At 49.9% G+C, this 11,506-nt stretch overlaps 1 protein-coding gene across 1 annotated transcript; it reads left to right on the top strand.

Annotated features, from left to right (window-relative positions):
- The first annotated feature begins 2,879 nt into the window (after positions 1-2,879).
- On the top strand, positions 2,880-8,752 carry Tcl1b (TCL1 family AKT coactivator B). Its single transcript, XM_078050813.1, has 3 exons — positions 2,880-3,058; positions 7,359-7,529; positions 7,847-8,752. The coding sequence occupies exons 1-3, from the start codon at positions 2,900-2,902 to the stop codon at positions 7,898-7,900; spliced, it is 384 nt and encodes a 127-aa protein (XP_077906939.1). The 5' UTR covers positions 2,880-2,899; the 3' UTR covers positions 7,901-8,752.
- The last annotated feature ends 2,754 nt before the right edge of the window (positions 8,753-11,506 follow it).

The following is an 11,506-nucleotide window of genomic DNA, read 5'->3' on the forward strand; positions in this document are numbered from 1 at the left end:
AATCCCAGCAGGCTTTGTGGAGCACAAGCAGAGAGCTTAACAGAATGATTTTAAAGTTCATATAGAAATGTAAAGGGCAGAGGACAGCTGGACTAGTCAGGGTTCTCTAGAGAAACAGAACCAAGAGGGGAGTGTGTGTGTGTGTGTGTGTGTGTGTGTGTGTTTATGTGTTTGCGCGCACGCACAAACAGTGATGTATTATAAGGAACTGGCTTGCTGGGTGTGGTGCTGACACCTGTAACCCCAGAGGCTCCGGAGGCCAAGGAAGATGGAGAGTTCAAAGCCAGCCTCAGCAACTTAGTGAGGCACTAAGCAACTCAGTGAGACCTGGTCTCTAAATAAAATATATAAAAGGGCTGGGGATGTGACTCAGTGGTTGAGCTCCCCTGGGCTCAATCCCTGGTACCAAAAAAAAAAAAAAAAAAAAGGAATTGGGCTCACATGATTATGGATCAAACAAGTCACAAATCTGCAGCATGGGCTGGTGGACTCAAGAGAGCCAATGGTGCAGTTCCTGACTGAAGGCCATCAACTAGGATTCTGTCTTGCTTGGGGAGGCTGGTCGTTCTGTTATATTTGGACCCTTCAACTGATTGGGCAAGGACCTCCACATTATGGAGGGGAAGTGCTATGCCCAAAGTTCACTAATTTAAATGTCAATCACCATGCCAAGGCCATCCAGAAGAGCAACAAAGGCGGGGAACTCGCATTCTAAGATCTCAGGACCACTTTAAAGCGATGGTCACTCGCACTGAGGTATCAACATAAAGATGGACAAGCAGGCAGATTCCTGGAACAGAAGTGAGTCCAGAAACATCTGTGCATATTTGGTCCATATTCATGAGAGAAGTGATAACAGTACAGGCGAGAGAGTAGTCTTTAAATGGTGGTATTAACAGAATACAGGGAAGAATTAGTCTAGACAGAATAACATCTTTAGAAGAAAACAGTACATCTTCAAAGCTCTGGATGGAGGAAAACTCCCCTAAACCCCCATTTTTTAGTTCTGCAGTTGGGTTGAGCTTCTTTGTCATTCTGACAACTTGTTCGGGTCACTGAGGCAAGCCGAGCTGGACCTTTTTCTGGTCTGAGTTATTATCTGCACCCGCCATCTGATCCTTTCCTAGCAGACACGCTCTGGCTCAATGGCTGGGTCACTCTTATCATTAGTACGAGCTCCTGCAGGTGGGTATGGCCATCACTCCTCTCGAGCCCTGTCCTTGCCCCTCATTCTGCCCACGCTGGCACTGCCAGTCCTTACCCTGGGGCACCAGAGCTCAGCCACGTCCCTATCCTTACCACAGAGCCTGCATCCTTAACACTGGATCATTCCCATTGTGTCTTGGTCTCCAAATACACACCGAATTTCCTCTCCTCCCTGACTTTATTCATGCTGCCTCCCCAGTGGCCTAAATGTCCCCATTCCGTTGGTGCCATGCTATATCTAGGCTCTCTACCACTTGCACTGTGTTTGCCCTGACATTTTGCCCCAGTACCTAGTGGGGAACTGTGCAAAATGTGCGGAGGGCTCTGTGACTCCTACCCAGCCTTGCGAGGCCTGCACAGTGCCCTATGCAGGGTCTGGAATCATCCCCCCAGCTGGATGCCCTCCACCATGACACCTGGGGCAGGGCTTGGGAAGGGCCTCCTCTGCTGGAGGAGGACTGCATTGAGCTGGACATGATTACACTGTCAGTATGTGACAAAGAGAGGGAGAAACTGGGGAGATCTATGTGCTTCCCAGAGACTCTGGTGACGTCCAATCTGGAGAGTGAATCCTTCAGGTCACAAGTAGCAGAGATGGACAACTTGTCAAGGAGATATAACCATATCTCAGATGTGCTCTGAACAAAGGCCAGCTGAAGGACAAAGGACTGCTGCGTATCACCTGCCTCCCAGGGTGGTGTTCCTGGCCACCACCTTGGAACCCCACTGCCATTTCGTAGCAGCCACCATGGATTTCCCTAGGGCAGAGTCTGCCCATTTCAAGTAATGAGCCACTTGGCCAGGTGGGCAAGGACAGCTGAGTTCCTCTCTTTCTTCCGACAACCACGCTTGTGATTTCCATCGTGTTTGCAGTTTTCAAAAGGAAGATGATCTCCTTCACTGTGTAGGAAGTGAACCCTCCGTGCTGACCTAGAGGGTCTGCTTCTTGCTAGATGATTGAGCTTCTGCCACCTCTTAGCAAAGCTGAGCTGGTAAGGCAGCCAGGCCAGGTGGGAAGGATAGTGCTAAAAAGCCGGGCCTGTTTAGCTCAGGCTTTGCACGATCCTGATTTTAAGTCTCCTGTTGCTGGCTTCTTAGTTGAGGAGAGGGAGATGGATTTGCCATGATGGGTCCAGACCAGACAGTGGGAGGGACCCAAGCTCTGAGCTCACAGCCCCATGCCCAATACCTCTAAAACCAAGAAGAGTTCGTGACTCGAAGTCCTGTTGGACGAGTGGGCCCAGGGGTGCCGGAGACCAAGGATGGGCAGTGCCTGCAAACTCGGAGTCTGTGCAGGGAGGTAGCAGCGGGTGTCAGAGGGGAAAAGTAGAATCACCCATGGGAAAATGGGGGCGGGGGAGGTGCCCAGAGAGGAGCTGCAGCAGACCAAAGGGAGCTTTGGTCTTGGAGATCACTTAGCCCTGGTGAGGAGAGGCCCGAGCCCAGACCTGGGCAGCTCTGTCCCCAGGAGCTGCCCTTCTGCCATGCAGCTCCAGGACAGTGAGCCCCTATTTCTCACCCACTGCCCACTGCTCTTAGGCCCCGCCCCTAATTGCACCCTTGGAGGGTGCCTCTGCCCCTGTCCCGCCTCCTCGCCGGTCCCTCCCCCGAATGGGATAGGCTCCTCCTAAGGAGGCTGCGCACTTGGGGGACCCCACACCAGCCTCCAGGCCTGTCTGGAGCGCACCCTGCCATGGCTTCCGTTGCTTCGCCTTCTCCGCTCCTCAGGGCGCCCCCCCACCGCCTGTGTGTCCAAAGGCCTGGCATCTACAGGGACGAGGAGGGGAGGAGCTGGGTGACAGTGGCCCTGTGTATCAGTCCCTCCCAGCGGGCTCAGGCCACCGCCAGCACAGTGAGTCCTGGGGTGAGAGGAGGGGAGGCTGCGGGGAGAGGGGCGGGGTATGCACAGGGAACCCCTACCCTTGTGGGTCCAGAGTGGGGTGGGAGTGGGGGAAGGGCAAACAGCCTGAATTCGGCCTGCGGGTGGAGCTCTGCCATCCAGTGCGCTGAGGCCGGAGGCTGAGAGCGCTCAGGGCCTAGTCCTGTGCCGGGCATGCTGAGAAGGCTTTCACTTGGGACAGCTGTGAAGCTGGGCTTTCTGGGATGAGCAGGAGTTCTCCAGATGAAAGGGGCTAGGACTGGTATGAAGGCTTTGCCGTCTGGAGGCAGCCCGTGGACCCAAGTGTGAAAGTGTGGTTGGGTCCAGATTCCCAGTCTGACAAAGGAGAATAAGGTACCTCTTGCAAATGAGCCACAGACATGGCCCAGGGCGTTAATGGCCTGGGGAGCCCTGAAGAGATAACACATCCCACCTTTGGAAGTTGATTCAGGAGACTTGGCTGGAGTCCTCCATGCTGTGTTTCAAAAGCTCCCCAGGTGATAACAATAATCAGGTTGGAAACCCAGGTAAGGGATTTAGATCAGAGCCCATCTTTGAAGGATAAAATAAATAACCTCCATGTATTATGGTAAATACTTCTCCAGGTATTTAAAATATTACTGAAAACATAATAAACAATCGATGGGCATTTTAAACAACATAGCACATTGCTTAACAAATAGGTTATTCTGAAAATTTTGCAAGAGAACTTTGAAAGTCCTTTCTTCCCTGTGGAAAATATGTGAGATAACTCAAAAAGTTCTGGACCAAATATTTTCAGCTTTAAAAAATCCCAGGAAAGTGTTGAGTGTAGGGAAGGTGCAGAGTGGTCTCAAAAAAGTGAAAATAGAGCCAGGCACAGTGACGCACACCTGTCATTCAGAGGCTGGGGAAGCTGAGGCAGGAGGATTGCAAGTTCAAAGCCAGACTCAGCAACTTAAGTGAGGCCCTAGGTAACATAGCGTGACCCTGTCTCAAAATAAAAAGGACTGGGGGTGTGGCTCAGTGGTAAAGCACCCCTGGGTTCAATCCCCCATACCAAAGAAGAAAGTAAAGTAGTTGCAGATCATCCAGCAGATCCACAAGAATCCAGAGCAGGACTTGAACAGATACTGCCGTGAACGAGTTGTGCAAGTACTATTCACAATAGCCAGAAGGCGCAGGCTGCCTGAATGCCCAGTGATGGATGAGGGCGGTGACAAGGCGTGTGCCAGGAGGGATGAGGCCTCCAAGAGGAGGGAACTCCTGGCGGGTCTGCAGGTGCAGAACCCAAGGACAGGCGCTAAGTGAAAGAAGCCAGTCCTAAGGGCACGTGTGGCTTGCAGCCCTTCCGTGAAGTACTTTGAGTAGTCACAGTCCCAGAGAAGGTCAGGGTGGTTTCCACAGCCTGCCAGAGGGACTGCGGGAGGTGGTGTCTATAGTAGGAAGGGGTTTTAGTTTGGGAAGATGAAAAACGTTCTGGAGATGCTGGTGGTGATGGTTGCACATGTGGGTGTCCTTAACGCCACTGGAGTGTGGCCGAGGATGACTAAAATGGTGTAAAGAAAGTATCAGCAAGAATAGAACTGATTCTTCAAGCCACTTAGTCACGGGTAGAGTATGGAGTTTTTTCCCCTCCTATGTAAAAAAAAAAAAATTGTTTCCTTATTTTGATTGGTCCATGACAGTTATTCACCATGTTGGATTTATGTATACTACACATGCACACAATGTAACAATGTAACTTGGCCACAGTCGTCCCCAGTATTTCCGTCTCTCTTCCTCCTCGGTCCCGGTATCTTTGCTCTATTGATCTCCCTTCAATTTTCCTGAAATACTACTTCCAACTTTCTTTTCCTTTTTCCTCTCTAGCTTCCATAGGAGAGAAAACACATGATCCTTGATCTCCTGAGCTCTCCTGCAAAACTTTTCATCCACTTTCCCTCAAAACATATAATTTCATTTTTCTTTATGGCTGAAAAGAACTCCATTGTATCTGTACAGCACATTTTATTTATGAATCCCTCCACTGATGGACACTTAGGCTGGTTCCATGGTTTTGTTATTGCGAATTGTGCTGCTGTAAACTTAGGTATGCATGTGTCACTGTGGCATGAGGACTTTAATTCTTCAGGGTAAATACTGAGGAGGGACACAGCTGGGTCATATGGGGCTCCATGCCGAGTCTTTTGAGGAACCCCCATGCTGATTTCCACTGTGGTTGTGCTAATTTACAGTTCTATCTACACTTCCTTTTTATCTATGCCCTCTCCGGAATTTATTATTGTTTGTATTCTTGATGACTGCCAATCTGACTGAAATAAGATCAAATCTCAGTTTAGTTTTAATTTGCATTTCCTAATTGCTGATGTTAACATGTTTCATATATTTGTAGTCATGTGTATTTCTTATTTTGAGAAGTATCTGTTGAGTTCATTTGCCCATTTATTAATTGGGTTATCTGTTTCTTCGGTGTTAATTTTTTTTTTTTTTAATTCTGCTGGGTGCCGTGACATACACCTCTAATCCCAGTGACTCAGGAGGCTGAGGTGGGAGGACTGTGAGTTCCAGATCAGCCTCAGCAACTTAGTGAGGCCCTAAGCAACTTATTGAGAACTTGTTTCAAAAAATTAAAAGCTGGGATATGGCTCAGTGGTTAAGCACTCCTGGGTTGAATTCCAAATAAACAAATAAATAAAAATAAAGACAAAAAATAAAAACATTTTTGCTTTAAATATTCTAGATATGAATCCTCTGTCAGAAAAGTAGCTGGCAAAGATTTTCTCCCAGTCTGTACATTCTCTCTTCACATTCTTGTTTCTTTTGCCATGCAGAAGACTTTTAATTTGAGGCCACCTCTTTATTAACTCTTGGCATTATTTCCTGAGCTGTAGAGGTCCTCTCAGAAAGCCATTGTCTGTGCCTAAATGCTAGAGTGCTGACTCTATGTTTTCTTTTTTTTTTTTTTAAATTAAGTTGTTGACGGACCTTTATTTCATTAATTTATTTATATGTGGTGCTGAGAATTGAACCCAGTGCCTTACACATGCAAGGCAAGTGCTCTACCACTGAGCCACAACCCCAGCCCTGACCGTATGCTTTCCTTTAGGAGTCATGTGGTTTCTCATCTAATTCTTAGGTCTTTGATTCATTTTGAGTTGATTTTTGTACAGGGTGGGAGATAAGGGTCTCTTTTCATTCTTCTACCTTTGAATATCAACTTTTCCCAGCACCATTTGTTGAAAAGCCTGTCTTTTCTCCAAAAAGCAATTATTTCTTAAGTAGATCAGTATTTTCACATATATTCTCAGGGTGGGAACAAGACCCCCTGAGCATGACCAAATGCAAGGATCAGCAAACTCTTTCTGCAAAGGATCAGACAGCAGAAACTGTCCCGTCGCAGGCCACGAAGACTCTGGTAACTGCTCTGCAGTCAGTCAGCCAGTGAAGGAAGGGGCCCTATTTTATTTACAATAAAGTTTTATTTAAAAAGCAGCTGATAAGCCACATTGGGCTCATGGCCTTTCTTTTACGGACCCCTGATCTCAAGTCCAAATCCAAAGTGAAGGAGAGAGTTTGCCATGTAATTTAAGGCTTCTCTCATAAAAATGGCCCATGAGACTCAGGGTGACAAAGAGAACAGCCATTGGCCACTCGAGAGCCTGGTGAAGGGTGAACAGCCTTGGCTTAGCCTTTTGGGCACCAAGAAAGGGGACAGGTGCTTGGGCAGGTGTCTGTGTGGGGCTATTTTGTTGCATGTAGAGCTTGGTGGCGGGTCATCCTTGTGACTTTTACCTTCATACCTTTGGGCATTGGCTGGATTTTATGACCTTTGAGTTCACTAAAAGCTTGTGAAGTCGGGATCAAAAATGCAGCACATTTCTCTTGGGGAAGAGCTATCACTTCCAGGCCCTGGGTTCCTGGATATTTTGTTTTTTCAAAGAGGATTCTTAAAACTATGCAAATTGCTGAGACAAAGCTGGAGAGTGCACTGAGTGCCAGCCCAGGGTGCCAGCAGGGTGGAGGGGCTGAGTTGGGAGAAGTGGCATGGGTGTGGTGGACGCAGGCCAGAGAGGACTGGGCTACAGGCCAGAAGAGCGCCATCACCCAGCTCCACACGGAGCCCCCAGGAGATGGCGTCAAGGCTGGCATTCTGAAAAGATGCCCTTCGACCTCTGACCCCAGCAGCCCACCAGCTGGGGGGCATCCAGGACCATGTGGATTGTATGTCATGCTGTCCCACCCTGTGCCAGGAGCCTGTTCCTGATGTGCCCCTCTTCTCTGGTCCCTTCAGCGTGAACGCAGCATCAGAGTCCACTTATGGCAGACACCTGTACACCCCCAGGGCACCCTGTTCTTCAGCCAGCTGCCCTTCTCCCAGCTGCCCCTCACGTGGCAGCTCTGTCCAGGGAAGAAGTACCAAGGAAGTGACTCCAGGACCTGGCGAATCGTGGACCATGACCAGGCAAGTGTGCGGTGGCTGCTGCGGGTGAGAGTGGTGAGCGACAGACGCTGCCTGCCCCGGCCCCTCCGTCCTCTGCACTCTCCCCACCCCCTGGGGGGGTTCTTGTCTTCCTTAAGCAACTCTAGCAGGGTCCACCAGAGAACACGCAGGCCTGAGTGTGTGTGTGTGTGTTTAGGGGCACACACATGTGCACGTAGGGGGGGGCATGGGGGTGGAGGCGATGGCCTCTCGCCTCCTGCTGCCAGTCTGCATGGTGGATCTGTGTGGCTGGGGGCTGCCCGCACCCAGGGCCTCTGATGGCTGCCCTTCTTCTGTAGATCGGCGCCACAGAGCAGCTGACCCTCATGTGGCAGCTCTACCCTGGAGAGTAAGTGACGGGGCTGGCATGGCGGGGCCCAGCCCCCCTGTGCCGAGATCAGAGGACAGCTGGACGACTCGCCTCTTTATGGGTCAGGATGTGGGTCTACCTCCCTCCCTACTGGTCCCTGAGTTTGTCTTCCATAGCCCCCTGTCGCCCTCCTCCGTTGGATGTGATTGTCCTCTACATGCAGCACCCCCAGGAAGCAGGGGACCCCCTGGATCGCAGCCATCACTCATCCTTGAAAGAATTCTGCAAGGCGTGCACAGTAAGGTTCCACTTGGCCGACAAGAATACTGGTTGCCAGGGGCTACAGTGATTTTCCAAGACCGCAGTCTGGAGTCAAGCTCAAAGTCCAGTGGTCTCGGCTCCGTCGTCTGCCCTGGTCCTGGGGTGTGGCTGGCCTTTGAGGATCCAGCTCTGACCCACTCAGGGCTTCTCCAGAGAGGCGGCCGCTGAAGCAGGCCACTTGCAGACAGGAATTCAAATTGGAAACGGAATCCTCTTTTTTTCATTGCCGTCTTTTCTTCCTGGTAATGTTTTGGTGTCGGGTTTAGAAAATAAGTCAAATTGGGTTCAACCAGATTTGACATTTTGCCACCAACAATACAGAAGAAGGGGTGTGAAGTCTATGTGTTGGCCAAGTCACGTGGTAGGGCACAGACTCTGGCTGGGGAGGGGTCACCAAGCGTGGGAACAACTGCGGGGTCTTTGCGGGAGTGACGTCTTTGCCAGTATTTCCTCCCGTTCTTGTGTTTTTACTGTGTTCGAATTGTTTCGTGGTTTCTCTTGTTTTTATCATTGGGATTTTCTTTCCTGCCATGCAGAAACGTTTCATTTTTAATAAAGTCCTATTTATTACTTCTTCCTTTGTGTATTCTTATTTTTTCTTTTTAAGCAAGAACGTCTCTGCTCGGCAGTTATGACTTTTTTCTTCTAGTACTTTATAACTTCATTTGTTTAAATCATTAATCCATCTGGAACTTATTTTCATATGAGAAATAAAGTCATAATCTAAGCAATTCTTTTGTTTTCCAGTGCCAGGCCGGTCATTAGGTCATTAGGTCATTAGGTCATTAGGACTTCGTTTATGGCCTGACATGTCCTTTACCAGTGCCTTGCCACCTTGATTGTGCAGGAGTGGCACTGGTTTTACCTCCACCCTCTTACAGTCTTCATCTGGGCCTGAGAATTAAGTGGACATAACCATATCGGCAGGAGAAAGGCCTTCATGTTTATTTAGTGTGAGTTGATGCCACGCAGGAGCCTCGGAAAGACATGAAGACCCAAGGCTGGGGATGTGGCTCAAGCGGTAGCGCGCTCGCCTGGCATGCGTGCGGCCCGGGTTGGATCCTCAGCACCACATACCAACAAAGATGTTGTGTCCGCTGAGAACTAAATAAATAAATAAATATTAAAAAAACAACAAAACCATGAAGACCCAGGGAACAGTGCAACACTTCCAGCTGGTCAGAGTTGTAAGCTGAAAACATGAGGGGACATGAGTGTGGCGGGGACAGCTGACCCTAGCAGTGGAGAAGTGACTGAAGACAAGGTGCCTGGCACAGACGGCTTTTGGCCCGGGGCCACAGTGGGTGACGAGTGCCCCCTTCCTCCTGGTGGACGGAGGGCGTCTTCATGTGGCCTCACCTCCTGTTTCGGGAGGAAACAGGGCAGGTGTGTGAGCCCCTCCTGAACGTGTGGCTCATCACATCTGTGCCAGAGTGGCCTGCTCTGGGGCCCCGGGCCGGCCTCCCCTTCCACATCCTAAGTCCCCATCTGCCTTTCTGTGCCTTCGCGCCTCGACTACGCTGCACCCTGTGCCCATACCCACCTGAGCACCTGCCGGGAGGTCCCCTTTGGCCTGCCCACAGTGCCCGCACCCCAGCCCGTCCTCACCACCCTTCTCACTCGGGGTTTTCCCAGCTTCTCTCCCGTGCAAAATGTTCATGTTAGTTTTAGAATCAAGTCTGCCGGGTACAAACTCTCCTTTTAAATTTTGTCTTATTGTGTTTATGTTGATAAATTAGTTTGGGAGCTATTTCATCTATACAATTACGAGGCCTCCTAACCGTATTTAACGGGCATTTCCACAGCCCCGTGTGCCACTTGAAGCTTTACCGACGTGAACTCAGGCTGCTAGGGCAGACCTCACATCAGTCCCATGAGGTGGTGGCTATTATCATTATTGTCCCCATATCACAGAGGAGGAATCGGAGGCACAAAGTAAATTGCCCAGTTCATGTGGCTACTCCAAAACACAGCCTCTGAGTCCATGTATTTATTTGCTGTCCCTTGGCAGAATTTTAACATTGGCTTCACAGACCTGTCTTAAATGTGTTCTTCCATTAGTTTCCTTGTCTCATTTCTATATGCAAGAAAACTTTGGGGTGGAGTTTGATGATTTTCTTATAGCTGCAAAAGTATTTTGAGGAGACTGTTTTCTTGGCAATAAATCAGAAGGTCTGTATTATACCGTTAGGGCGTTTATATAACAAATAGTCTGCTCATTGTCCTTCTCTCTCAAGTCTCCCCCACGAGAGATGGGAGGTCGTTAGTCCTTGCTCTTATCGCCCCTTCTTATCTCCCACCACCAGACTTGATTGGTTTTGTTACTGGTTGTATTTCCTCCAGCAGTGGCCTTTCTCCTTTAAATAACAAGCTTTTAGTCCTGTTCCTTGATCTTTGGTATTAGTGCGCTTTCATCACTGTGATGGAAACAGCTTAAAGGGGAAGAGCTCTCTTTGGGCTCACAGTACTGGAGTGTTCAGTCCATGGCTATGGGCAGGGGGTGAGGCAGGACATCACAGTGGGGAGTATGTGGTGGACAAACCCAGCACCTTCAGGCAGCCAGGAAGCCAAGAGAGATGGCCAGGAACAGGTCAAGATACACCCCGGTGAACGTCTTCCAAAGCACCGTCCACTGGGGACTATACTGGCAACACACCAGCCTTTGGGGACTCTCAGATCCAACGGGAACATCTTTCCATGGCATTTTCTCTCCCAAGGGAAAGCCTATCACGTACCCCCTGCACCTGCTGTACTCCAATGTGTGGAAACACTCCAGGTTTACACTGTCAGAGTTTTAAAATGTTCTACTTGATGCTACATGAAGAATTACAAGCAGCAGAGGACCTGCCCCATGCGGGAGGGTCTGTGATGTCTGTGGAAGTCAACCAAATGCCGCAGGATGCCCCCAGACTCCAGGGAGACAGACGCACAGACGAGCCATGTGGCCCCAGCAGATCTTTCACAGAGCGGAGATTTGACAAGTAAAGTCTTTCATGGTTCCCACTGAAAAAAGGTGTCCAGGGTGACACAGTTGCTCATCAACCACAAAGACATCTGGGGGTGTGGCCGGTGTCTGATCTCAGTGGTCAGTGGTCGTGCCACAGGGGTAGTGGAGGGCCTAGTACAGCACCCCTGGTCCTCGCCACGTGGCAGGGATGCTCCTACAGTGAGCCCCGTGTGGTACCGACCCACACCTATGACACGGGTGGCACCAGGGCTCCCGTGCACACTAGCGAAACCACCTGGGGTTCCCGACACCCTCATGGAGCTTAACCTCGCCCACCTTCTCTCACAGGCCTCCTTCCCCATCCTCAGAAGTCACTACACC

Source organism: Ictidomys tridecemlineatus, chromosome 5 (assembly GCF_052094955.1).
Source record: "Ictidomys tridecemlineatus isolate mIctTri1 chromosome 5, mIctTri1.hap1, whole genome shotgun sequence".
In the NCBI taxonomy this organism is placed as follows: Eukaryota; Metazoa; Chordata; class Mammalia; order Rodentia; family Sciuridae; genus Ictidomys; species Ictidomys tridecemlineatus.